Source organism: Erithacus rubecula, assembly GCF_903797595.1.
Source record: "Erithacus rubecula genome assembly, chromosome: 21".
Lineage (NCBI taxonomy): Eukaryota > Metazoa > Chordata > Aves > Passeriformes > Muscicapidae > Erithacus > Erithacus rubecula.
The window spans coordinates 6,772,219-6,799,858 of record NC_136673.1 but is presented as its reverse complement, the minus strand read 5'-3'; the positions used below and the strand labels follow the sequence as shown (position 1 = coordinate 6,799,858).

Here is a 27,640-nt window from a genome sequence, read left to right as displayed (position 1 = left end):
TGTGCAGTTCTTGCAGGGCAGCCAGAGCATCCCAGCAAGAGCACACTGCAACAGGAGCAGCCCCAGCCCTCCCTGGAACCTGGGCAAGGACAAGGCACCAGCTCCTTCCTGCTCAGTGGCTCTTTGCTTTTTTAATTAAATTTATCCTGAAAGTCATCAGCTGCTCCCAAAGGTGATGCCCCCCTCTGAAGGCAGCACTGTCTCCAGTGACAGCAGGACACAAACATTATTTCATACCCTCTCCTTGGCATACTGCCCACATAATTCACAGTGATGTCACCAGGGCTCCCTGGTGTCAGAGAGATGTTCCCTGGGATTTTGGTGTCTCTGGCCCCATTTTCCTTCAAGCACTTCACCATGATTAAGACAGAATTTTTGGACATGTCTGTGTGTGCTGCAGACAAACATTAGTGGCTGTCAGAATGAGTGTGAACCAAACCAGACAGATTTTAGGCCTTGTCTGGGTAAGAAACAAGTTCTGTGTTAGCTCTAAATCTTCCAGAATCCTTCCAGATGCTCCTACAAGAGCTGCTGATTTGGGAGTTTTGTTTTGCTTTGCCTTTCCTTTTTTTTTTTTTCAGCCCAATTGTCCCAGCCACTGGCTGCACAAAGTCCTGGTTATCTCCAGTGCTCAGGATGATGGCTCTTCCAGGTTCCTGTGAGCCTTGGATCCTGCAAACAATGCCAAGGGACAAGGCCTGAGCATGACAAGAGCACTATAATGCTTATCTTGTTCTGCCAGATCAGCCTTTATCCCAGCCTGTGTGGGTATCAGTGATTGTGGTGGGGTCAGTGATGTTTCATTTCTAGCCTGTGCCCTCCAAATGCCAGACAGCCCCAGGCTGAGCAGTGCAATATTCCTTCAGCACTTCCCTCTGCAGCTTGGCCTCCTCCCTATCTAGGCCAGCATGAAGAAGTCACTCTTCAAAGCTGAGCTTTTCAAAGGACCTGCAAGAATTAGTTTCCTGTGAGGGTTTGGCACTCGTCCTCCCTAATCTATTTAAAAAACCTCCAGTCTGTAGATTTAAACTAGTTCCAAATTAGACAGAGGCTGAAACTCTGCCATGAAAAAGAGGGGAAAAAAAAGAAAGAAAGAAAAAACAATGTAAAAATTTAATTCCAGAAAAGTATGAAAAAAAATCACTTAAGCTGAAAGTCTAACATTATTTTGCAAAACAACCAGGCAAGCTGACAGAATCATTTATGACAGCTGGCAGGTGAATGAGATAAATAAATTGACTATTGATCTATTGATAAATGCTGTGCTGTGCAGCAGCTTTATTGCTCTAAGGGCATTTACCTGGATAAGACTGAACCAAGGGGAGGACAAGCAGAATTTGAATCATTTAGCAGAGTCCTGTGGCAGAAACTGCACAATGCTGTTGGACATTTCCCCCTCCACCTGGCTCTTTTCCCCTTTCTCTGTCCTTTGGCCATGTGTTGGTGTTGGCTGAGGGGGTCTCACACCTCAAACACTTCCCCTTTTTGTGCAAGCAGCTCAACATGCTCCAGAGTTTTGTTTTTATCTTTCTATTCATTTTCTTAAAAATATTAAATTGTTAAATCTCTAAGGTTGCTTTTTTGGTTTTTTTGGTTTTTTGTTTTTTTTTTTAATTTTTGGTTTTTTGGGTTTTTTTGGAGGGGGAGTGGGAAGGAGAAGATAAAACAGAACAACATGACAATTGCCAGAATCAAAATGAAATAAAATTACTTCAAAGTCAGAGGAATTTCATGTGACCTTGAAAGCCCCTTGGTAAACAAGTTGTTCCAGCATTGAACTAAAATCCAGTCAGACAAACATGATTCCAAGAACTGCATTTGGGTCTCTTAGGGAGCAACATGGAATTGTTGGGTACCCAAAAGATCAATTTGTTTAGGAAAAAAAACTGAAATAAATTCATTATTAGGGACTCAAAAGCAGATTCAGCATAGGTAAAAACAAGTTATAAGATGGGTCATCAAATTTGATCGTTGTTTATTATTAAATTTGATTGTGGTGAGGATGTGGCTGTAATTCTTCACACTGACACCAAACACATGAAAACATGGCAGAGTGTGTTTCTACCTTCACCTGCTTGGGATCACCTCCAGGTCATGGATTTCTCTATCCCCAGTAACACTGAGCAACTTGTGAATTTCCTCAGCACAGCAGCCTTATTCAGTCCTCCCTGGGTCTGTTCCCATCTCCCAGCACAACCAGCTGCTGCAATGCCCTTCCATCTCACCCATCTGACCCAGGGCAAGCAGCTGATGCACATTTATCCCCCAGCTGTGCCCATGATGTTATTTGTGCAGATTTCATCCCGAGATCCCCACCTTGAGCCCTGCAGAGACCCTTCCCCACCCCAGCCTCCACCAGCCTGGCCTTGCAGGTGTGCTGGTGAGGGGCTCCCATGACTGCTGACACTCTGCAGGCTGGGCTGACAGCCCTGCTGGGGCACCACAGTGTCCATGGGGCTGTGGAGTGCTGGAAACAGCACTGACTCCTCTCCAAGAGCTCCCAGGCTGTTCTCACCACTGCAGCTTAACAAACATTATTAATAACATCAAACATTCTGCTCTCCCTGAAAGCTCACCCAGGGCTGACAGGGTTTATTGAGCTGCTGGGGAAGTGCTGCAGCTGCAGGGTGCTGTGCTCCCAGCACTGGGATGGACAGCACTGACACCCAGCCCCTCACTGTGAATTAGCATAAAAATCACAGGACAGGCAGCTGGAACAGTCCTCCCACTAAAACACCTGACACAGCCTGGAGAAACCCATCTGTGACTCAGGCATTCTGAGCTCTCTGGTTACCAATACAGTGACACAGATATTATTTTTCATAGCAGGGTCTCCTGGATTTTTGTTTCTAGAAGTTTGACCCAGAATTCACAACCAAGCTGATCCTGGAATGTCAAGGAGCTGTCAATAAGAAGATTTCAAAGACCAGCACTTTTGAAGCAATGGATGGGAACATCTGAGTCATTCAAGGAATTTTAGGTATTGCTGAGGAAAGATGGGATAGCTGTCATGATTGTCTTCTCCACACTTCTGTCAGTTCCCTTCTTGGACTCTCCTTTGCACACAATCCTAATTCAGGGGTGAAAACAGACATCAACCAGCAACAGGTTGGAAGGGAAGCCAAAACACAGGATGAGACAAATTATAGGAATGTGTGGCACAGACAGAGAAAAAGCCCCAAACTGTGCAGTCTTGTGCTGTAGCAATTGGTTTGGGGAAACAAAAAAAAACTACAAATAACACCAACAAAACAAAGAAAAAAACAAACAAAATAAACCAACCAACCCAACACAACAAACACAACACACAAAAACAACCCAACAAAAAACCTCAAACCCCAAAACAAACAATAAATCCACAAAAAGCCACCCTACAAACTAGACCTTTTCACATTGATGTGTTTATTAGGACTCTAAGATTAGAGGATTACACCCTTTATGAAGTCCCTCCTCTTGTGGCTAATAATACATGAGAATATTTAAATCTTTTGTAACCAAGTTTGCAATGGAAGACAAGCAGGGAGAGTTTCATTTATAGAGTAGATAAATCCCCCAGGGGTGACTGGGTCCTGCTGAGCCTTTGTTACCCCATGGACCCTGTCAGCAGGAGGTGCCTACCCTGCCCCAAAATTCTCCAGGTGGACTCAGAGCCTGCAGTGCTCCCAGGAGCACAATGGCACCAATCAAAGGCTGTAACAAGAGCACAGTTTGGAGCAAATCATTTCATTACACTGCACTTGCTGCATTTCCTGAAGATGGAGGTGTGTGTGGACCACAGGCTTTTTTTCCTAATTTTAGCTGTAGCAAGCTGATAACCTCAGCCTGTGACACCACAGCCCCAAACTTTGCTCTGCACTTATCGTGATTCACAGTTTGCTCAGATGAAAAAACTGAGAAATGTCTCCTTGAACCTTAATTCCTCACATTGCAGGCAAGGGTACCTGGCAGCTTAAGCACAGCATTTGTCAATACTGGGAAAGTAATATCAGAAATTTAGCCTTGATTGCCCTTTTTCTCAAAAAAAAAAAACCAAAAAAAAAAAAACAAACATATTTTCTCTAACACAGCATGCAACCATGTTTCAAAACTTAAACTGTTGTTAGAAAATGGAGCCATCACCCCTCCTCTGGTCAGTTGTGCTCCTCACTTGGCAAAGGCTCAAATCCACTGGTTTAAGAGAAGGGAAAAAGTAATAATAATAATAATAAAAAAGAACAGAAAACAATGTTTAAATACAAAGCTGCTCCTGCCTCCTGTAGCCAGCTGAGCCCTCCAGGCAGTCCTGGCAGAGCCACCTGGGCTCAGCTGCCAGGCTCGTGGGCAGAGCAGGCAGTGATGGGAAACTGTGCCCTGCCCTCAGCCCTGAGTCATCCTCAGCTGATGGAGACACCACTGAGCACTCAAGGAGGAGCTGGGGGTGGCTGGGATGCCACAAGGCCACCAGTTGGCAAAGCCACCTGTCCCCAGCAGGACCCCTCACTGCAGGGCAGCTGGGGTGGGGTTTGCCTGGATGAAGTGAAGTGAGGAGGGTCCAGCCCCTTCCCTGCCATCCTTCAGCTGGAAGGGTGTGTGCTCCAGGCTGCACAAAGAGGATCTGCAGGGAACACAGCTTGCAGGACAGGCAGAATAAGCACTGATTGCTCACAAAGGCACACCCAGGTCCAACAGGCTCAGAATGGCACAGGGGATGGGATAAGGACTCATCCTCCATCACCTCATGTTGCTGTAAGGATAGAAACAACAAAGAATACAGCAACACAACTCCTTCCAGGCAGCAAGAAGGAGTGATTTATTGAAAAAGCCATGGTATTTATATAAGGGAGATTGTGAAAAACAAAGTAGAAAAGAATCATTGGTCAAAGAAGGCAACACTTCTTTAAAAACATGTTTTCTGTAAAATATCACAAGACACTTGTATGGCTTGGTGGTCAACACCAGGTGTCTATCTGTGTTTTATTTCTTCCTTTCCTTGTTTTGTCTCTGAGAAAGATCCCCAGCCTGGGAAAGATCCTGGCTGGAGCTGAGAAAAATCAACAGCCTGGGAAAAAAAAACAGATTAGGTTTCTCCACGAGCCTTCAGCAGTGTCCACAATCTCAGCCATTGCAAAGGGTCTTGCAAGAAGCTTCTGGGAGTATGGCAGAGGTAGGAGAAAGCAAGTGAGCAAAAATTGTGTTAAAATAGTAAAACAAAGCTGCATTTCCCTCCCACTTTGACTCTTGCCACTGAATTTCCATGGTGCTGGGATATTATTCCCTCTGAGCTGGGGTTCCACATCCCTTTGGTTTCCCAGCTGTGCTGTTCCACTCAGGCCACTGGCCCAGGGCTGCTTTTCAAGCAGTGGCACCCAGCAAGCAGGAATATCCACAGTGGCTGTGTGCAGAGGGTGTCCCCTCTCAGTATAGGATTCACATGTGACTGGGTCTGAAATTACCAGCAAATAGCATAAGATAAGAGGTTAAGGGCTAAAAAAATGTAGGCTGCAGAGTATAGCTATAGCAAAATTTGAGTCATACATAATCAGAGACATTTGTGCTTTGCTCAAGATTAAAAAAGAAAAAAAAAGGTCCCCAAAAGCCTATGACATTTCAGGATTACAGTGAAACTGAAGAAATTTTCTCTAGGAAAAAGGTGACCCATTTCCTCAGACTTCATCCCTCTTTAGCAAAAAAACTGAACACAAGCTGTGAGAAAGCCTTGAATATTCCCTGGTTGCTCCAAAATCTCATTTCTACAAAAATCAGTTTTGATGTATTTAATTTTCATTCCTAGTCATGCCATTTCAAACTCAGGCATGTTTTGATGGAGGAAATAAAAAGACTGCAATAAAATAAAAATTCACAAAGTCATGAAGGAAGGCAATCTCTTTGCATGCTGCAAAGTGGCCTGCAATGAAAAGATAACCATGCTTTTTATGCAACACTTCATAAAGAAAAAGCTTTATTTTTGTCCTGTCCTAGCCAGTGAACAGGGACTTGTGAATGCAAATGCTTTTGTTTCCTGGGATCTGTTTGTGAAGCTCTGAGACACTTGGTTATTCAGGCACATGCTTGGCAATTTCCCCATCATGAGTCATGTTTTCTTTAGCTGATATTTGTGACTTTGATATGTGGATCTCAAAGCACCTTTAAACAAATGTGTCACTGTAGATGGAGAAGCTAAAGCAGCAGGAGATGAAAAACTTTTCCAAGGAAGAGATCCAGAATATAGCACAATACAGACATAGAGACAGGACAAAGTATTTCATCAGCAAGGACTCAAGTAGGTGGTGGGGTCATGGCTGAAGTTCTGCCCTGTTTTTCCTGCCCTGGGCTGAGTTTATCTCTACCTCCACAGCTTACTCAGGGTGCTGATGATGAGCAAACACAACCCCACATCAGCTACAGAGAACAGAAGCAATCACTAAATCCTTAAATTTGGTAAAGACCTCCAGGATCATCCAATCCAACACTCAAGCAGCAATGTGGTGGTACCACATTTACAATTAAACCATGTCTTTAAGTGCTATATCTGCACAATTTTGAACCCTTCCAGGGAGGGTAACTCCACCACTTTCCTGGGCAGCCCCTCTAATTCCTGCTGTTCCATAATTCCTAATACCTAAAACATCCCCTGGTGCAACTTAGGCCATTTCCTCACATCCTGTCAGAAATATGGCTATTATGGTGATTTTTAAGGGCTCTTCCAACTCAAACATTCTGGCATTCCATGAAAAACCTCCCCTCATGGATATTTCAGGAGGGGAGGATTGGGCTGAGTTAAATTATCAGCTCCTATTCTAATTCAAGATACACACACACCTGAGTTAGGGATTATGTGCTATTGCACATCTGAGCCTCTGCTCCCAAAGAACAAACTGAACCCCAGAATTTAGAAGCACATGCATATGTATATATTTATCTACTGAGCAAAACAACAATATCTGCAATGCTTTTTATTTGCCTTCTGTGTTTTGAGATTTAAAGACTTGCATTTTCTGGCTTTCCTCCGCAATCCTAAAAGAGGACTTATTCTTATTTTTTAAATGGAAGTTGTGAGTTATACAATTATATGACTCAAGCCTGGAGTGCTTAAAGAAGACAGGAAAAAAGCTAATGTGAATCCCCCAACTCTTACAGATACCAGAGGAACAGAAAATGAAAAGCAATATCTTGGCAGTCTGGTAGAGAGAGGGTCCTGATCTTTTCTGCTACTGACTGGAAACCTCCCAACCCCCAGTGCCTGAGCAAGTGTTGGGAAAAGGGGGACAGGGGAACAACTGCTTCCTTGCCCTGGGCTGGGTCATTATCCTTGGGATACAGCCCTGCACTCTCTGGACTAGGATAAATCCCCAGAGCAGCTGAGTGATGCTCCAGCCAGTGGGATGGGTTCCAGTACTTCCCTCGACACAGAGACATCCAGCTTTCTCCTTTCTCCTTCTTTTTGGTGGAGTTCCTTCCCCTCCTCAGCCTTCCTTTCCATTTTTCCCTCCCCCAGCTCCTGCAGTGTGCAGAGCAGGACAGACATAGGGCCCTACACACCATATTCTTTGGCAGCACATAGAACCTGACATAGCCTTATCCCAACCTGAAAACCTAATGGAGGGCAGGAGGCTCCTCAAACTGTGGGAGGAATGAATAATCCGGCTCTGTGCAAGAGCAGCACCCAGAGGCCTCCACAACAAGTGCATGTTTATCTCACTACGATCTGTCCCTGCCCCAGCCCTGCCTGTCCCTGCTCCTTGCACTGGCACTGCCCCAGCCCAGCTGCTGCCAAATCCCATCTCCACACCCCAGGACAGGGACCCCGTACTGAGGGGTCTTTGTGCAGCTCTGATACTGCTCCTGGTTTAACTTATTCCCTACAGGAGATGCACTGGGGATTCTCACTGCTCTGCCTGCCTCTCCTTACCCCACTTTTCCCTGTCTCTGGACCCCACTCTGCAGGTGGTGCCTGCACTGAAATCCTCAATCTTCCTGGGCACTGGACCGTGCCCAGCGGCGCACTCATCACCAGGGCTGAGTTTCACTGACTGATTGTTTTCTGATTCTGTTTGGCATTTTATCCTGGCTGCATAGAAAACTTATTATAAAATCATATTTGTGTTCCATAGATTATATCTGTGGCTCACTGCAGCGGGAGTGCAGAGCCTGACAGGCAGAGTCAGAGCCCAAGGTGACAGGGACAGAGCTGCAGTGCAGGGGTGATGCTCACAGGGGACAGAACAGGAGCCCCTTGGTCTGCCATGGGTTATCCTGGGGGTGGGAGGGGTGGGATAACTCTTAATGATTAGCTGTTGTCATTCTCCTGGCCAGGTCCATGCCATATGCCACAAATAAATGCTCTAAACACAGAATAGTTTCACGTTAAATGACTGCAACAGTCCCCACTGCTATTAAAAATCTGTTGGTCTTTCTTCTAGACAGTCCCAGCTTAGAGCTGTTGATCATTTGCACCTCTATAGAGTCCAACAGCCTGTGATAGAACCAGAGAAAATTATTCTTTAGGATTTTGGTTGTTCCTTGGGTTCTGGGAGCAGTCAAGACTGGAGAGATGCAGGCTGCAAAGAGAGCACCCCCAGTGTCCCAGAAGTTTAGGATTTCATGGTGTCCTGCAAGTTCAGCCAGAAGACACCCTTAGCACAGAAATGGAGGCTACCATCCCTTCTAGCCCTGGTTTTGTTCTTCCCAGCTCCATTCCCTGCTCACCTCCCAGTCATGCACAGAGGGTGGCTGGTGCCTTTCTACCTTCCTCCCCTCAGCCTCTCTCCTGGGAACAGCCAAACATGCAGACTCACATTCTGCCAACTGCTTGGCAAAAACCTTCCCTAAGCAGGGAAGGTGTCCACAGAGAAAGATCGAGGAGAAAAAGGAAGTTTTACCTCTGGAGAAACAACTAGACATGGTGTAATGGGCTTCATGGAGAGGTGGAAAAATGACCCAGCCTCCTTCTCTCCAAAGCTGTTTCTGCTCTCTAGAATATGCATTCAGGAGGGAGTTCCTCTATTTCCTGAGCACAGGCAGGTCTGCTGGATTTTCCTGCCCACTTCAGCTAAAAACCAGAGGTACCCCCTTGTTCACAAGTTCATCACAAGATGCTGGTGGTGCCAGAGGCTCTATGTCAGTGGAGTTGGCCATCTGGAACAATCCCCATGTATCTCTCCATCTCATTGACTCTTTGTTCCATTTCAGTCTCAGATGAAATTGAATCTTTTATCTCTCCTCCCTTGTCTGTGACTCTTATTTTCCCCCTCATACTGTATCTGCTGCTATTTATGATTTGTTCTCTGTCACTGTCCTATTTAATGCTGCAAAACGGTTGGGATGATGGTTTCTGTGGATGGTGGAAGACAGCAGAGGGATCCTGTCCTTTGCCCATCACAGAACAATGACTGGACATGTCCCAGCACTGTGGGAGATGGGAATCCCACAGCAGCACCCTGAATTCCTTACTGCCCAGTACTGTGAAATGCCACAGTGCCTTGGAGTCACCAAGGGACAGGGTTTTCAGGAATCCAGTGAGCTTGGGGCACCAGCTGGCCCCAGAAGGACTGAGAGCCCTTCCTGAGCCAGCAGCTGGGATGTCACCCTGGCAGCCTGGAATCCCACAGCTCCTCAGGCTCAGGAGGATGGGATGGGCAGGACTCAGAGCAGCAGGACACAAGGAGTGTCTCTGGGAGGCTTCTTCCTACACTGGGGTTTTATCACACGAACGCCACGCTGCAGCTGGCTCTGGGAAGTCTTCTGCCCACACACTAAATAAATTCTGGTGTGGTTCTCTGCTTCTCTATGGAAACTGTACCCTGCATTTCTCTCCATAGGATTTTTCTCATTTCAGGCTCCATAATAAATTAACGAGAAGATGTTTTCTTTACACCAACCATAGGAGAGACACTTTTCTGTACTCGATTAATCTTTAGTGATCTATATTAAATATTTATCTGAAGAAACGAGGCCTGTATTGCAGCAACATTTTCTATTATGAGACTTTATCATATCAAAAGATATTTTCCTGGTGCTGACTCCTTCGTCTGTACCCAGCCAGCATTTCCAATGGAAGGGAACTTTTTTTTTTCCCCTTTCTCTCCCAGTGACCTTTTCCCTCCATAACAAGCTGCTGATATGTTAGAATTTACTGGGTTATAAACATTTTTTATCGAGTAGGAGGGAGCTGGGTGATTTGGCACCAGCTTCCCTAATAAAACCCAGGGGAGAGGCTGTGATGTTTGACTCCAATAAAGGCCTGGAAGGAGCTGCAACCTTCAGGGATGCTGGTCACGAATGCCAAGGGGAGTTGGGGAGTGTCAGTCACGTAGCTTCGCTCTGCTGAGGCACTTCTGGAAGGAGTCCAGCTCACTGGCACAGGAGAGGGAGCTGGGAAGGACCTGGTAAAAGACTGCTCTGTTCTCCCCCAATGTTTCTGAAATTGTGTGATTTATCACATGGAGGAGTGAGCTGGGAGCCCTAAATCCTCTTGTGCCACAGCTGTGAGGTGGGGAGACACTGAACTGTTCAAATAACTCAGGAGGGATGAGGGCTTTGGTGTTGGGGTCAGACACTGGCCCTGCAAGAAGGCAGAGAGCTCAGATGAGTTTGATTCCGAATAAATAGATAGATTTTCCCACCTGAGGTAGACCCAGCATTGGCTAGAGATAATCAGAATTAAGGCTGATCTACTGAGGCAGTTTCAAAAGGAAACCCAGATGCAGTATTCTGCTTTTTTCAGAACAAAATCACAGCAAAAAGAGATGGTCCAAGTTCACCAAGAGCTCCCAACCTTCCACATCTCTGCCCCCAAGGGAATGGAGCATTAAGTGGTCAATAACTAAAACACCATTAGCCTGAATAAATCATCTCAGGACTAGATATACACACATTATAAATGTTTAGTTCTGATGATATATGACTGAGCTGTTATTTTGACAAATAGCTAGTGAATAATATATCTGATGAACTGCATAATATTTTACTAATGATTAATTTATTCATTCCAAACAAACAAACAAAGCCCAGACTTTTCCTCCACTATCCTAAAGAACTCTAATGGCTGCAAAGAGCTTTGAGATCCCTGGATGAGCCATGTTTGTTATTCCTCTTTTTATCATTGTGTATTTGTAGTGATTTATTACCAGGGAGAATAAATTCACAGCTTATGTTATGGATGGCCTCATTTCAGATTGAAGCAGATCCTGTTTAAAAATTCCCGATTTTGTAATGCCCCCTAAAATCTACAGGAATTTGGTACCTGTGTAGTAATTTACCCACACAATGTGCTTAAATACCTTTTTAAAGGCCAAGCTTACCTGAAACATTCTGACTGGAGAAATGTTGTTTGGGATACTGTCCCTAGGGTTAGTTACTATTTACCACAGGATATTTACTACAGGACGGAGGTCTGTGAGATTTAGTTGAGGATTGCCCTGGCTGTTCTTTTCCCTCTCCCTCCCTCTCAATCCCATTCAGAAATACAATTTCTGTGAGTTCTCAGAGAAGATAAAGGACCAAAGAGCAAGAGCTGCTCCTCGGAGCTTTCCTGTGAGGGCGGGCTGATTGATTACGGATCAGAGGCTGCTCCAGCTTCCCTTCCTACATGAAAAATTGAGAGCCCTTAAAAATTGAATAAAATATGCTGTTCTGAGAAGGATTTCCACTGGCACGAGCACAATAGGAGGTAGTGGTGGGCTGCTCAATATTTCTGTGTGCTCTGGCTAATCCTTTACTCGTCAGTCCCTGTGCACTCTCCCCGTGGCACCTGAGGATAACTCATCTGTAATTGGTAAGGAATCCAGTTCTGTGTCTCCAGACAAAGCTGAAATCGCTCACGTTTGGGAGAGCTCCAGCTTCAGCTGTGGCTGGAGCAGCTGCCCAGGAGAGGATTCCTTTGAGCTACTTTCAGGCCTGCAGAGTCTGGCTTTGCTCCATGTTGGAAGAATCTGGAACAGCTTGTAATGTTTTCACTAGACAAAATTTGGTCAAAATAGCTCATTTCTTAGATCTCCTGCTCTCAGTCACTGGTGACCAGAGAGGCTAGGATATCAAAAATATGTTGAACCAAATTCATCAGCCTGAAACACTCTACTGCTATCAAAATAAAGCATTTTGACAAAACCTTACTGTGGAGAAAATGCTTTCCTACCTCACCAAGACAATTTTACTGCACCTAAAACAAAAAGACTTTTCCATTCTGTTGTTTTCCTCCACCCAAGTAGAATTTCATCAGTTCTGCTCCTCTTTCAGTGCACAATCCCTACCATGAGTGAAAATCCTACTTCAGTGTTACAAACACTTGTGAGACCTTGACAGGGAGCTGAGATAGCTCTGTGCCAGCTCACAGACTGCCACTGTGCAGAAAAGCTTTTCCTTTGGATTCTCACTCACAATCGTGCAGGAGATGGTCACCAACAGAGCTGATATGTTCAAGGGGGAGATAAAGCACTGTCTTTGTTAAAGACCTGATCCAAATATCTCAGTTCCCCCGAGTGAAAACAATAAACTTATTTTTTATGACTCTTCTGCATGAGAAAATTAAGTCCAAGTACAGTTGGCAATTATCCTGTAAGCTTATTATATGGTAGCATTCAGTCTCTTGCACACTCTTGCTTCCTCTTTTTTTTTTTTTAATGTGCTGGAAGAGCTGGTAATTTCTGTCCCTTTTTACATAGTCATTTCACAGGGAAGCATTCTCAGATTTCATGTAATCCACTGTAGGCTGTGCAAGATGCTGCAGACACCCCAAGAGCTGTGTGCTCCTCAAGCATCAGTGGTTCTGTGGGGACAGAGTGGTTTCTGAGAGACCAGCAGAGCCCTGCTTGCTGTCACTTCCCCACCCTTTAGTGTGTGTGGCTCCCAAAGAAAATGACCCAGCCTGGGGAAGGCAGTGGTGATCCTTCCTCATCTTATCACACCAGCACCCCTGTTTTTGTGTCTGCAAAGATTCCAGGAGCATTGCTGTGGATGCCACATGCTGGCAGTGCCCAAGGACAGCCTGGATGGGGCTTGGAGCAGCCTGGTCTGGTGGAAAGTGTCCCTGCCCATGGCAAGGGGATGGAAATGGGGATTTTAAAGATCCCTTCCAACCCAAAGCATTATGTGATTCTGTGATGAATAAAGAGTGATGCAGGTACCCATAGAAATATTGGAACTATTCGTTTCAACATTCAAAGGCTTTTTTCTCCTTTCAGATCAATGCAGTTCATCTGAAATCATCAAACAATTAGCAAAACTTCATTTGTGGCATTGCTAACTTAGCCACAAGTGTCTGTTCCCTATGCAATCCTGTGATAGGATGGAACATTCTGGAAGATATTTCTCTCTGGGTTTGCAGTGCTATTGCTCTGTGGCCTGCTCTCCCTGCTTATACATGCTGAGGAGATTTGCTATTATGAATCACACCACAAAACTACCTTCAAACTCAAATTTAATAACCTAAGTATTATGAAGATCAATATTATGACTATCCTCATTCATATGATTAACATTAATATAATTTGGGGAAATATTTATGCTGCAGTAGTGACTGGAGACCTGGATTGAGAGGAGATCCTCAGCAACTCCACAGAAGGAAAGACACTGTTGTCTCCAGATGAGCACTGAAATGCAATACTCCATCTCTGAGTCTCCATGGGCTTGGATATTTTATGTAAGTTACCTAATAAGATAACAAACCAGCCTTACAATCCCTACAGCCACACTGGTGACAGTTTGAATATCATGAGTCAAGCTCAAAAAAAGAATTAAGAGATTGCTTTTAAAATTCATGAGACTTTTAAAATCTGATAAACTTCAGGGGTTTTTTTTCTTCTTTCTTTTTTTTTTTTTTTTTTGCCTTCTGCTTTCTGAGTATGTAGGAGTCGTATTATCAAGTTTTCCTCTGCAATTATGAGGGCCGTAAACTTACTTTAAAAATTGAGTTGAGACATTTACATAATCACAGGACTCTGAAAGTGTGGGCTTTGAAGAGACATTAAATAGTCTTGAGATACAGTTCATCATGTGACTTGGCAACACTCACTGCTGAACAGTACAGCACAGACTCCAAATATCAAATACTCCCAAGGAACAGAGAGGAGTCTTTTATGGGTGGGAGGGGGGAATCTGACACTTTCACAGTCTGCACATGAATGGGGGAGAAGGGGAGGAAAACAGGGGAAGGAAAACAAGGAGAACAAGGAGTGTGGGACTATTCATTCCTCTTTAATCAGAGATGAAGCTAAAAAACTTCTTGTCTTATTCCTATGTTTCCTGCTTGCTCTTAACCATGCAGCACACGCTTTTCCCTGTGTACCAAGCCCTCTGATTAGCCTAACCCTGGCTGTGCACCTGCACTCCCCAGGGACAGCCCCAGACATTTGGAGGGGAGTTAAAAGTAATGTTCTTTCTGGGGTTTTAACTCGAGAGCTGGAAGCTACACTGAAATATTTAATGCTGAACACTCGTTGGGCAGGTTTGCCTTTGCTGAAAAGGAAATAACCAGTATGAGAGAAAAAGGGGAGGGAAAGCAAAGTGAGGTTGGGCAGGGGTGCATGGACAATGAAAACACCTTTCAGGAATGCATGGATAATGAAAACAGTTTTGCAGGGATGCATAGGCAATAAAATGCATTTGCTCTCCTGACAGAACACAGCTTCTTCCACCTGCAGGTTGCCATGGGGTGGAAATGTCCCTCACTGCTCAGTGCATCCTCATCCAACCTGAATGCCCCGAGTGCTCTGTGATGTCCAGATCTCAAATCAGGACTCAAACCCAGCCCATGCTCCAGCAGAGCTGCCAGTCACTGCCAGCCCATGAAACCTGTGTTTGTAGCTTGCAGAGGCACTTTCATTGCAGGAATGACAAGCTCCAAGTGCCAGGATGCTCCAGTGAGTCAGTCCAGAGACTGGTCCCAGCTGTAAGTAACAGGGGAGCTCTTCCAGTGGCTTTTCCATGGCACTCACTCAGGGGAATGAGAGGTTGTTGCATTATCAGGCATTTTGGAGCCTCCAGACCCTGGTGAGAGCATAGCTGTAAAATGGGGCTCTCCCTCAACAAGCCTGGTGTATCCCTGGGAGATGGAGAGTATCCAGAAGCTTTTCCTTAACTGGCCTCTAAAATGCCTGGCTGTTCCCTGCCCTTGCTGAAATTGATGTCAGGAGAAAGCACAGTGTGGGGTACTGGGCCAGCAAGTCTTGATTCAAGGGTACATCAAAGGTGTCCCTCCAATTTGGGCTCAGGAACTCCAGGAGGCAAAACACCTCCAGAGTAGAGAATTCCCATGCTGTTGCATTAAAAAGTGCTGTGCACCACTGGCAGGTTCAGTTAGGCATCTCTCACATCTCCAGACTTTTTCCTGAGCAGGGGCTGTGTCAGTGTGAAACCTGGCCCTGAAAAGCTGCAGGACAGCCCTGAACAACTTGACCCATGGCAGGGTGTCTGGACAAGTTGTCTTTAAGGTCCCTTCCAACCCAAGCCTTTCTAGGCTCCTACAATTCTATTTAATTCTGTCATAGCACAGCTTTTCTGGAATCTCTCTCCCAAAAATCTCTTTCATTGCAAGCAGAAGCACAAGCTGGCTTGACCTGATTGAGAATTTGATGGAATGGTTTCCTCTCCCTGCTGCTCACCCCTCTGCTGGGAGCCATCTGCACATTAAAGCAGATGTTGGTTGCACTCAGGTCATGTTTCCAAGCTTTCTTTTGTAGCCATAAGGACTAGAGACTCTTCCCTCCCTGCCTGCACTCATTTCTTAATTAAAGCTTAAATTCTGATGTCATCACATGACTGTAGGAGCAGATCCCCAGGCAGACATTTAGTGCTCTGTGTTGTCAGGGGAACTTTGATTTAGAAGCATCACAGATCCTTTAGAGGATCCCATCCCTCTGGAAGCCCCAGCCTGGCCTTGCTGCTGCTGCCAGACCTCAAGGCTCCCTCTCAGGCAGGTGCTGGAGCAGGTCAGAGGCTTTCCCACACCACAGAGTGTGGGGATGGGGAGCATCTCTGTCTGCTTGGAACAGTGGCTTCAGAGCCAGGCAGCTGTGGGGATTCTGGCAGGGAGGAGGAGGAGGAGGAGGAGGAGGGGGAGGCAGTGGCTGCCAGCAGCCTGCACTGCAGTGAGTCAACCCAGAGAGCTGGGTGGGTGTAAACACCATCCCTGCCCACCTCCTCTCCTCCCTATCTCCATGTTTTTCACTTGATAGGATGTATTTGACCAGGAAAAAAAATAAATCCATGGAGAAAGAAACCTATTGGCAGCTTCCTGTAAATACTTCATGGTCACCATACCAGTGCTGGAAGGGCTGCAGGTTGAAATGGGTTTGGTCACAAGAGCTCCCAGCCTTGGCCACCAGCAAACAGAGCCCTGGTGCACACCCCTGGCAGCCAAATGCTGCCTCCATCAGCCCCATGCCTTGCAGCAGGGCAGCTCTCACCTGCCCAGGCTGGGCTGTGCCAGGACACCTGGGTGCTGAGTCAGCTCCTTCCCGGGCACACGTGGGCAGTGGCACAAAGGAAGTGCTGGCTCTGCACAGGAATATTTGATATCACACTGCCTGAGAGGAGATCCTGGCACAAAGGGCTGACCCAAACCCTGCTGCAGGCAAAGCTGATCCCAGGGTTTCTTTGTGTCCTTGGGGTCTGTACCTGCCCCAGGCAGCTCAGCCCAGAAAAGCTGCCTGGATGGCTCTGGCTGCCCTGGTGGGGCACATCTTGTTCCATTTATAGACCCTGGTGGGTAGCAATCAGCAAAAAAAAAAAAAGGAAAAAATATACTTTCTGGAACCCAAGGGAAACATTGGAGGGATCCAGAAATAATAATAAAAAAAACCTATAATGTTTTCTCCCAGCACTACTTGTGGCAGAACAAAATTATTCTATCTGTCTAACAGGATGACTTTTTTATTTTAATGTAGCAGCTTCTTAGATGAAATAAGCATCTCCTGGTTTGAAAACAGAATTAATAAGATTATTAAAAAATAATTGTGTAAAACCAGCTAAAAATATATATTTTAAGGAGAGTAAAAGCTTCTCTTTGCCTTGCTAGCCTTTAAAATATGTTCCCAAGCCACTGGACCATAGTGTGAATGTGCAGAGTCATTGCTGTCACAGCATGCTGGGAGCAGCCCTGCTGGGCACAGCCTCCACTTGACATGTGGAGGGGAACATTCCCCCACCAGGCAGGAGGTCTCTGTGGGACAGGATGTGGACATCCTTGTCCAAGCCCAGCAGGATGCAGATCTCTTTGGAAAGGTTCAGTGACTAAAATATCTCTGTGCTGCTTCTGGGATTCTCTGGGAGGAGGATCAAAACATTTCATTATGGATGGAGAAGGGGAATTTTCCTGCTGGAAGATGCAACTCCAGAGATCTGTGCTAGTGCTTGGCCAGTCCAGCTATGAGCTTGCCTGGATTAGCAGGCATGAGGAAATGAAAAAACCTTATAAATACGAGTGCTTAGCAAAGGATTTTGAAACCAAAAATGAAATAGAAATGATAGTAATTTCCCACTGTGCGTCTGAGAGCAACCATGTGAAGGTTTAAAGCATCTTTGTTTAGGTAATGCCAAATGCCACAAATACCAGAGAGCCAGCAGACATCCTGTTCCAAGTATGGCAGGAAAGGTTTAGAGATAAGGTTTATAGATAAGCAAGCCATAAAACATGGTAATATAATGATTCCTATAGGTTGCATGCAAATATTAGGAAATTAGTATTTTGTAGTAGATTGGTTAGTGGAAATTAGAATATTCAACATAGAAGAAGACATTGTATTGTAAATGGGAAATCCCTCTCTTATTCTCTTCACTCTCTATGCTCTATTCTCTCTTATTCTCTCTATTCCTCTCTCTCTTATTCTCTTACTCTCTCTCTCCCTCTCATACTTCTCTCTCTGTCCTGCCCTGAGTTGTGACTGGCAGCCCTTAGCAGGACCCTATACCCACACCCTAACAATAAACTACAAACTTCAAAACCAGAATATGCAAACCTCTGTTTGCAGGAATATCAAGAGAAGGAGAGGTGTGTCCTTCTGTCAAGCCCTGCAGCTGCCAGGGATGCTCCCAAGCCATCAGCATCAATCCAAAGGCAGCCAGAGCAGCTGCTCCTGCAGCCTGAGCAGGGCCAAGCTCTGTGCCTGCTCACACACCCCAGCACAAAGCTCTGCACAGCTCAGCCCCAGCCATTCCCTGCCAGCCCCTTCTCCTGCCTTCATTCTGCTTGTGCAAACCCCTGGAAAGCTGCAGATAGGCAGGGAGTTGCATTATGCAGGGGATGTAACACAGCAGTCCCTGCACTGCATGATGAATGAAGGCTGGGGCTGAAGGAGATGCTGTGTGATGGAATTGTCTGGTTTATGCCCATCACTGAATGGCTCCTGTTTGCCAACTGCTTTTAGGGATGCTGAGACAGGAATGTAAATTGTGGCTTTTGTAAAGTTGCATAAACGTGTAGTAATGTCATTTTTAGATGAGCATTTACATTGAAGACAACACCAGGAGGCTTCGTTGTTTACATGCACTATGGAAATGGATTTCAGGTTTTGGTTTACACACATTTATTTACACAGCATTTTCTGATTACAAACCAATGTACATCACTTGTTTACAGGCATAATATAAACTAGGGAGATTCTGTATTTTTGCCTCTATGGATTTCCACTGCTCATCCCACACAGAGAGAAGAACCTCCTTTCATCTCAGCTCCTTCTGTCCTTCAATTGCCATGCTGTCTCTCCTAAAAAAGCCTTGCCTCTGACTGGAAAACAAAACAAAGTTGATGTCCTCTTTAAACACATAGCATAAAACCCTAATAAGAAAACCTTGTCAGCAGAACTTCAGCATGACTAAAAAAGCCCAAGCAAAGATTAAAAGGCCTAACAGTGCCCATCAATTCATACCTGAGCTAAGCATCACCTTAATGCTGTTTGAGGAGAACGTTCACGGTGCTTTCAGTGCTTTCTTGGATGCTTCAGACATCCAGTCAAGTGGAACAGGACTGCAAACCTGCCAGGGTGTGTGAGAGAGGATCTGAGTGCAGCATGGAGAGCAGTTTGTCACTGTCACAGCACCCAGTCCCAGCAGCCAGCCTGCCTGGGAAGCACCACAGCTGCATTCCTGCTGCTCCTCTTGGCTCTCACTCCTATGCCCAGCCCTGCTGGGGAAATTATTATTGTGTTTTTTTCTTTATCCTAAGATGCTGAACCCAGGGAAAATCAAAGCTGGACCCTAGGGAATTTCAAGATTTCAAAGTCACAGACTGAACAAGGACAGGCAGTCTTTTTTTTTTCTGTCCTTCCCTAACTCAAGGTTATAAAAAGTCCTTGCAAATTCAAACTGAAGAACAAACAGCTAAACACAATACACTCAAAATCAAAATGTTCCTCTTTTCACATTTTGGAAGTGGCACTACTTGAGTTCATGTCTTGAGATGAACTTCAGTGCCTTAAAAATAGCAAAACCCCCCCCACCAAAAAACAAAATAAAAAACTCCCATACTGGATTAATAAAGTAAAAATAAACAGCAAGGCTTCAAACTTTCACTGAGCCTGAAATGAAATGTTTTAATTTTTTCATTTACTGATAAGTTGAACAAACATCCATTTCATATCTACCCTTTTTTAATGTTATTTTTGTTCTGTACAACCAGTGAACCACAAAATCAATTCTTCGTCCTGCTCTAGTGACCAGTGGATTAAATTCAATGCAATAAAGAGACAGCAAAAGCAGTCAATGAGGAATGGAGGGAAGAACAGCCTGAAGAGATGATGGAAGCAGCTCTAATAGATTCTGTCTCTGCTAGAACTTAGCACAACCAAAGCAACTTCACAACCACTTTAAAAGAACTTTAATGCACATTGCTGCTGAAAGAGCAGCATCACCAGTCCCCTTTGTCACCCTCCTGCCTCCATCCACACAACCCTGTCCCTCTGCTGTCCCCTGACCACAGAATGAATGAGACCACAAAGTGATCTAGGTAAAAATTAACAGGTTTTTTTCCTTTTCTTTTCTTTTATTTATCTGTCAGACTGTTTTTCTGCAGGTCAGTTCCTCAGCTCTGGAAATCACAGGTTTGCATGAATTCTGCCTGGAAGTTCCAAATTTCTGCAGGTTGGAGTAAACTCTAGCCTGGAGAAAAGGAGGCTCAGGGAGAACCTTCTTGCTCTCTACAGCTCCCTGACAGGAGTGACAAGTGACAAGAGGAAATTACCTCAAGCTGGTTGGACATCAGGAATATTTTTTTTATGGGAGGGGTGTTCAGGCACTGGAAGGGCTGCCCAGGGAGGTTTGAGTGCCCATCCCTGCAGGTGTCCAAGGAAGGGCTGGAGGTGGCACTCTGCTCTGGGCTGGGACAAGGTGGGCACTGGGCACAGCTGGACTCAATCTTGGAAGTCTTTTCCAGCCAGAACAATTCTGTGATCTGTGTTTCTGATATAAAATCAGCCATAAAACCCTCACAATCACTGACCAGCTTGGCCAAGCCCAGTGCCTGATGTAAGAGTCACATTTTGCTTTTGTTCAGGAATAATAAAAGCTTGTTGCCCTCCCAGCCAGGGCAGGCACTGTGCAAACCCTGCTGCTGTGTGTGCAGGCTGGGCACTGGGCAGTGCTGCCTGTGCTGGAACACATTCTCCAGCCAATAAATTGGTGAATTTACCTTGAAGTCAACAGTTTCACCTATTTATGTCACAGAGAATCTGGCTCATTGTTTTTAATTTGTGGGGCCATAAAACTTTGAAAGTTTTGTGAGACAGTTTTGCGAGACCAATCTTTTTTCCTCCTTTCCTTATTTTTTTTTCCCCTCTAAGGGAAAATTCAAGCAGCAGAGCCACATATGCATTTCTAAGTCAGTTGTAGCCTGTGTTATGTGCACAGCACAGATCCTGGCTTCAGGATCCTTCTCTTCACTGAGGGAGTGACACATTTAGGAGCACGTAGCTCTCAGATTTGTGGGTTTTCTAGAACTAAATAAAAATCTCTAGTGTGGCTGAATGCATTCACCAGTGCAAATCCCTTTATGAGCATAGAGTTTAGTGTCCACTCTGAGTTGGAGAAACAGGGAAATAACAGAAATGTTGGCTAGATGGGACCCTGGGGGTCCCTAATCCAACCTCCCACTTGAAGCAGGACCAGCTCTTGAGCACATCAGCTGAGGCTTTGTCCAGCCAAGCCCTGGAAGCCACCAAGGATGGAGACACCTCTCACCTCTCCACTGACTTGTCCTAGACCTGCACACTTCTCCTGAGAATACATTTTGCAAGGGGAAAAAAAAAAAATCAGCTTTTTTCCCCAGGCAGCATCCCAACCAATTTCTATCCATTTTTTGCTGCCACTTACTTCCAAACATTTCCTGTCTCAGAATCTCCTTTTCTTTTTTATCTTTCTGGGACCTTGTTGTACCAAGTGGATGTGAGCAATTGGCTCTGTCCTGTCACTCTACGGAGGGAGGGATGGGCAGGACTGGCTGCTTTGGTGCCACCTCCCCCACTAAGTTTTCATTCTGCTGGTGTATTTTAAGCAGACCTAACAGAGGTCTCAGAAGGATTCTCTATTTGCAGGTTTCATGAAATTAAGAAGCCTCTAACTGGTCCCACTGCAGGGGAAGTTACAAGGCAAGCAGATCTCCTTTTTATACCCCAGGGTTTCCCTGCTCCCTCACAGAGAGCCAGATTTCCCTGTCCCCACTGTCATCTCAGAAAATGGAATTAAACTCCCACGCATGGAAAACAGGCATTTCTTCTTGCACATGCACATTCCACTTGCAGCCCCGTGTGATCATCCATTTTATATTGCTGTTGTCCCTTATGTCCAAACATCTTGCAGCTTTTAATTAAGTCTGCCCAGCAATGCAGAGCTGGAGAGTGCTGTCATCTCCTCATCTCCCCTTCTCAGGGGTGGGGAGGGAATTGAGGCAAGCAGAGATGAGCTCACCCACAGCCACAACTCGAGCCTGGGGCAAAAATCCAGATCCTGCCTGTGTCACCTCTCTGCCACTCTTCTTGTAGGCTCCACTTTTCAAGGCACTGTGTCCTGTCCCTGCTTTCCACAGAAGAGGCAGTGGCAGCTCTCTGCTCAGCTGGATGAGCCCACCTCACCTTGCCCCTATTTTCCTCCCACCTCTGACACTGAACAACAAAGCCTCTTTTTATTTTCTTTTAGGAAAATATATTTTCTGTAGTTGTTTTTTGTTTGTTTGTTGGTTGGTTGGTTGGTTGGTTGGTTGGTTGGTTGGTTGGTTGGTTGGTTGGTTTGGGGGGTTTGTTTGTTTTTTCTAGAACTTGCATCAACTGAGCAGCATCACCAGGGAAATTCCTCTGTCAGTGTCTCTGCCTGGCAATTTGCATTGACTATTCCAGTGCTCAGCCCACTTTTTGCTTTGCCTTATAGCTAAATAACTTCTGAGAGAAGGGAAAAAAATGAAAAGACAATATGACAACACACTTCAAAGCAGTGGGCTGAAGTTGTTAACTGTTGAGTGGTAACAGGGATGTTTTCTGGTCTGGGCAGGACCCCAGTCCCAAAGCCAAGCTGAGCTTCATCTGTTTTCCAACCTTCCTGCAGTACCTCGTACCCAAGGCTCTCATGACTAGGAATAACAACAAGGATGGTGATAATGAATATTCAGACATCCTACAAACCACTCTCAGCATCTGCCATCCTATCTGCATTAGCACCAGTGTGCAGAGATAATGATCAAAGCAGCATTTTCCTGCCAGAGGCCCCCCTAAACCATCCTTATTAGTATGAATCAATGCTGACTAATGTGCTTCCCTAATGCAATTGTATCCACTCCTACTGTTCATGATTTAATATAAAACATCTCCCCCTTTGCTTGTCTTCCTCCTGCCACGTGCAAGGTGTGAGCCTTGACTGAGGGGACCAGGAAAATCAGTGATCCAAGTTTTACAAGAAAGAGACCTAAAATCCACAGAAATGAAGTGCATGGAAGGAGGGAACAAGACTTTGGAGGTTGTAAAGTGAACTGTGTTTCCATGCTAGGATGCTAGACCTGGATCCAGGCTTCATATGAAAGATATCATCAGCTCTGAGGTTCTACAGCAATCCTTTTTATGCAGAATATAAAATAGCCCTGCTCACTGCAGCAGGCTCTGTGATTGCTGCTGACAAGCTCTGGACTTCAGCAGTGATGGAAGCAGGACTCCTCCTTGATTTTATGTTGCTTCCTTTTTAGCATCACCCACAAAAATGAGAAAATTCTGCATTTTGCCTTATGCTGCTCTTAGCATAACCACCAGTGTCTTTGCCTTGGTGGTTTTTCCAGTGTAAATGACACAGTCCTAATGTGATGTGTCCACGTTCCCACACAGCAGGACACCAGGGAAATCACCACCAAATAGCCAACAGTGTTTCAATCAGTCCTCTGGCCTGATTTCACATCCCCTCCAAACCCTTGGTCACTGTGGCTGGTTTATGATCTGCTGCCACCAGCCTTGGGAGAAGAGCAGGGGTCAGGCCAAACCTCACTCAGCAGAATCACAAGTGCCCCAAAGAACTGCCTGACAGAGCAACAAACTAAAAACCAGCCAACCTAAAAAAATATGGGAGGAAAGGGGCATTGAAGGAGAAGATTGCACAGAAAATTCCCATACTCCATATCAGCTGCTTTTCTAAGGAAAGGATTGATATCCTTAATGCAGGAAATGTACCTCCCTTGGGCTAGTCTAGTGCAAAGAGCAATTGAGAGACATCTTTTGGTAGGAAAGAGGCTTCTGTGTTGGAATTAAACAGTTGACAAAATCCCAACAGCTTTACAGATTCTCGAAGTCAATTTAAGGAGCCCACAAAATGAGATTTTACCCCTGTGGCTTTCAGTAAAAGGGAATGTTCTGGGGGAGTGTGTGCACAGTCTAGCTCTTAACTGTGAGAATTGGCTGTGGCTCCACTAATTCTCCATAGCCAGACTGAGCCTGATATCCCTTCAAAAATTCATGGGCTCAGCTTTTAAGTGACCAGTTCTGCCAACAGGGCCAGATATTCCAGACAAACAGCCCTCCAGCATCCAGCCAGACTCCCACCTGATCATTCCATCTGCTCTGCTGAAGCATGTGAGGCTTTCCCCCTCCTCAGCTGAGCCTGGTGGGAGCAGGTTTGTCCCACACTTGTATTTCCAAAGTGCCCAGCTCCCAGCAGCTCCAGCACCACACACAGGACTGGGGCTTCCCAAGCACTCAGCTCCCTCCTCCAGCTCAGCCTGTGCTGTTTGCCCAGTCCTCTCTAAACTCTCCCCTAACTCCTTCCACTGGATTTTGTCTTATCTCCAGTTTCTTTTGGGAATGGTGACTTCAGCACAGTCATTATCTGCAAGACCCCTCTCAGACACCTCCTGTGCACACAGAATGCTGATGCCTGTTTTCTGCCATGCTGGAAGGAGGGTGTTGTGCTCTCCAACTGCTCCACAAATCTTTCATAAATGGTTTAGCAATATTTAGTATAAACAGAGAAAACAAATCCCTTTCCACTTCCCATACACAAAGCTCATCTTGAACCAAGACTCCAAATTCATATTAGCTACATACAAAGCAAAAGAGAATTTTTTCCTTACCCCCTGACAGATAAAACAACAAATCACAGGCTTCACATGCAAACCAGATTTTGGCTCCTTTATAGAACTGGAGGAGACAAAGCCACAGCACAGGCTGCCTGCTCAGGGTGTGAATCCTGCATCACGAGAGACCTTCCAGGCTCCCCACAAACCTCTGTCAGAGGTGGCACAGGTATGTCTGAGCCTGCCCTGGGGAAGAGGCACAGATTAAATGACCTCTCAAGGTCCTTCCAGACCCGTTTCCCTGTGATGCTCAGAGACAGGATCCCAGCTTGATGGATCTGTGGCCTGAGCCACAGTGACAGCTCGGTGCTATGTCTGAACACATCCATCGTGTGCTCTCTGCCCCTGCAGACTCTGCTGGCATCCCTGGCTGCACAGCTCTTTAGCAAAGGGCAGAGCCCGTGCCAGAGGCAGGAGCAGGGCAGGGATCTGCAGGCTGGGTCACTGTGTGTGTTGGCAGGCAGGGCAGCAGGGGAGCTGGGCACAGCACAGCCAGGCAAAAAGGCTTCTGTGGAAAGGCATTTTCTCTGCTGCTCTGTGCACAGACAGTGAGATCTCACCACTGGAAGCAAGGCAGCACAGGTTTCAGTTTTGGGGCTGTCTTCCCCCTGAGCTGTTTTGGAGAGGACAAGCCAGGGCAATACTTTTAACCTGCCCTTGCTGCTGCAAGGGGAGGGGGTGCTGCACTCCCTGGAGGCTGCAGGACAAGAACAACTCATTTTTCTTCCCCACACAGAGCTGATGCCTCACACACCTCTGCTACTCTGCCTCTGGCTCCGTGCCCACAGGACAGCACTCTGCACAGAGGTGATTCCCTGTGATTCCCTGTGATTCCCTGTGATTCCCTGCTCCCCATCCCCATGTCCATGTCTCCATGTGCACTGTGCCATGGGCTGCTCACCAGCGTTTCCCTGCCCACCACTTTGCATGACTGTGTTTGCAAGTGGCTTTCTGAAGCACAACATGACCATATAATTATGTAAATGCACACATGGCTGGGAGAGTTTTTCAGTCTCTTTGGGTTTCAGCACAAATCTCCTGACACTTGCTGGCTTATTCCCCTTCATTCCAAAGTGCTTGCTGCTTTAATTGTGAGCACCCCAGCTTTTCAGATTAAAATGAAGAGGAAAAAGTGTGGTTCTAGATAGCACAGCTGGCAAGAATAGCTTGAAACAAGCAACCTCTAAGGCTTAAAAACCTAGAAGGCAAAATAAAAGCCAAATTCTGGCTATTCTGTGTAGTTTTTTTAATTCTCTGTAATTTTTTAAACCAAGATCACAGTCCTTGTGGCCAAGTCCAACTTACACATGGAGATAAATCCTCAAAGATGTGTGGTAGGCAGCACACAGCCAAGGCTCCTACACAGCAGTGTGAGAACTGTCACACTGACGTGCATGGTGACATCTTTATGTGATCCTGCAGCTATTGGCAGTTCACACGTACGAGTTTGGTACAGAGGCTTGGGCTGTCCAGAGCTCCATTGATTTGAAAAAGCTGCTTGGGAACCTGCCTGTGAGCTGTCTGTCACCACAAATGAAGAACACCCACCCCCTCAGCTCCTTTTCATCTCGCTCTGCGCTGTGCACATTGCCACTGCAGTGCCTTCATCTCGCTCTCAGAGCACTCCACCCCAGCCTTTGAAGCAATCTGCACTGCCAGCTGAGAGCCACGGGGAGCCAAAGCAGCATTTCCAGGTGGAATGGGGACAATGGTCCATCTGCCATTGCCTCCCAGCCCATGGCAGAGCTGCCAGCACCTGAGCACCCCCGCGAGCCGCAGGACCCCCCGTACCTGTATATTTTATATCGGGTTGTAAATCCTTGACGATGTCTTTCCACAAAGGATAAGTAGCTCCGTGAGTGGTGGAAAGGCCCCCTGTCTGAAATAAGCCAATCAAACTCCTTGGAGACATGTTGGTTGGTAGCAGCTGGGTCCTGGTGGGAGGGCTGTATGAGTATATGGTCCCATATAAACAGGAGGTAGAGGAACTCAACAAGCCTCCAGTTCATGCTTTTCTGTCTGCCTTTTTCCTCTCATTCTTGCTCCATTCTGTGGAGTCCTGTTGGAAGAGAGAGGGGACAGGAGGAAGGAGAGAGAGAAAGAGAAATGGAGGGGAGGAGAAGGAGAAGGGAGAGAAAGAGAAAGATTAAAAATGCTCTGATCCTTTGACAACCTTCTCTCAGGGTGAAAACAGACGTGAAAAATCAAGTTTTAGAAGACTCTTCAGTTTGCCTGTATTACGGCTTAAACTATTTGACAGTGTTTTATTCATGTATTTAAGTGGTGCCTTTAACCTCCTGAGCATATATCACCTTTGAAATAACCAGGTCCTGACCTGAGACATCCTCACCCCAGCTTCTCCATCATTTCCCTCATGAAGTTCTCCACAGTGCTGCAAAGGCAAGTGAAGGCCGGGTGCAGGAGGTGGCTGCACCCTAGGCTACAATTACCCCTTTATTGTCCCTTTAATGCTGTGCCAGAGAAACGTGTCTTCTGCTTTCATGTCTCTCTGATGATCTGTAATCCATACTCTGTGCAACCTGAGCAATCTATAAAGACCCAGCTCTTACTTTCAAGTGCTGCCAAAAAAAGAAATAAAACAAAATAATTACCCAGCTTTGGCGACGAGCACACACGGACACACAGGCACACACACACACTCTGACACACACAGCTATGACACCCTGCCAAACTCTGACAGAGAAAAATGTCCTCACCCTGCTGTCCTCCTGGGGGAGAGTGTGTGGAGCAGGGGATGGGGTCTGTTGCTATTTCAGTTATGGTGGGACCTCGAGGCTCTTCCCAGGATCAAGGCTTGGCAGGGTGACATGCTGAACATGCATATTCAGTGAGGGAGATCCTTCCCAGCACCTGGAGCAGGGCAAGCTCTCCCTGCCATGGTAGGAGAGCAGCAAAGCCAGGCTGGGGACAGCCCTGTGCTGAGCCAGCTCCTCTCCCAGCATGTGACAAGACATCTGATGAGTGGGAAGGGAATGGGGGTTAAGGTGCTTTGCCAAAGGTTACACAGCAAGCCATGGGTACAGCTGGAAGAGAGCCCTGCTCTCCTGACTGCCATTCCAGAGTCTCAGCTCATTCTCCTCCACAGCCAGGCTGCTGGCACTGTCCCTCTCAGGC

General features: G+C 46.0%; 1 protein-coding gene across 2 annotated transcripts in view; it reads right to left on the bottom strand.

Annotated features, from left to right (window-relative positions):
- Window positions 1-27,640, bottom strand: part of BRINP1 (BMP/retinoic acid inducible neural specific 1) — an 87,311-nt gene that overhangs the window by 32,407 nt on the left and 27,264 nt on the right. Inside the window, exon 2 of one of the 2 annotated variants that reach the window (XM_079324325.1) lies at window positions 26,297-26,564. The exons of the other annotated variant lie outside the window; for it this stretch is intronic. Within the exon in view, the coding sequence (XP_079180451.1) occupies window positions 26,297-26,514 (218 nt within the window). The 5' untranslated portion in view covers window positions 26,515-26,564. The remainder of the gene's footprint in view (window positions 1-26,296; window positions 26,565-27,640) is intronic. 2 annotated transcript variants of the gene reach the window in all.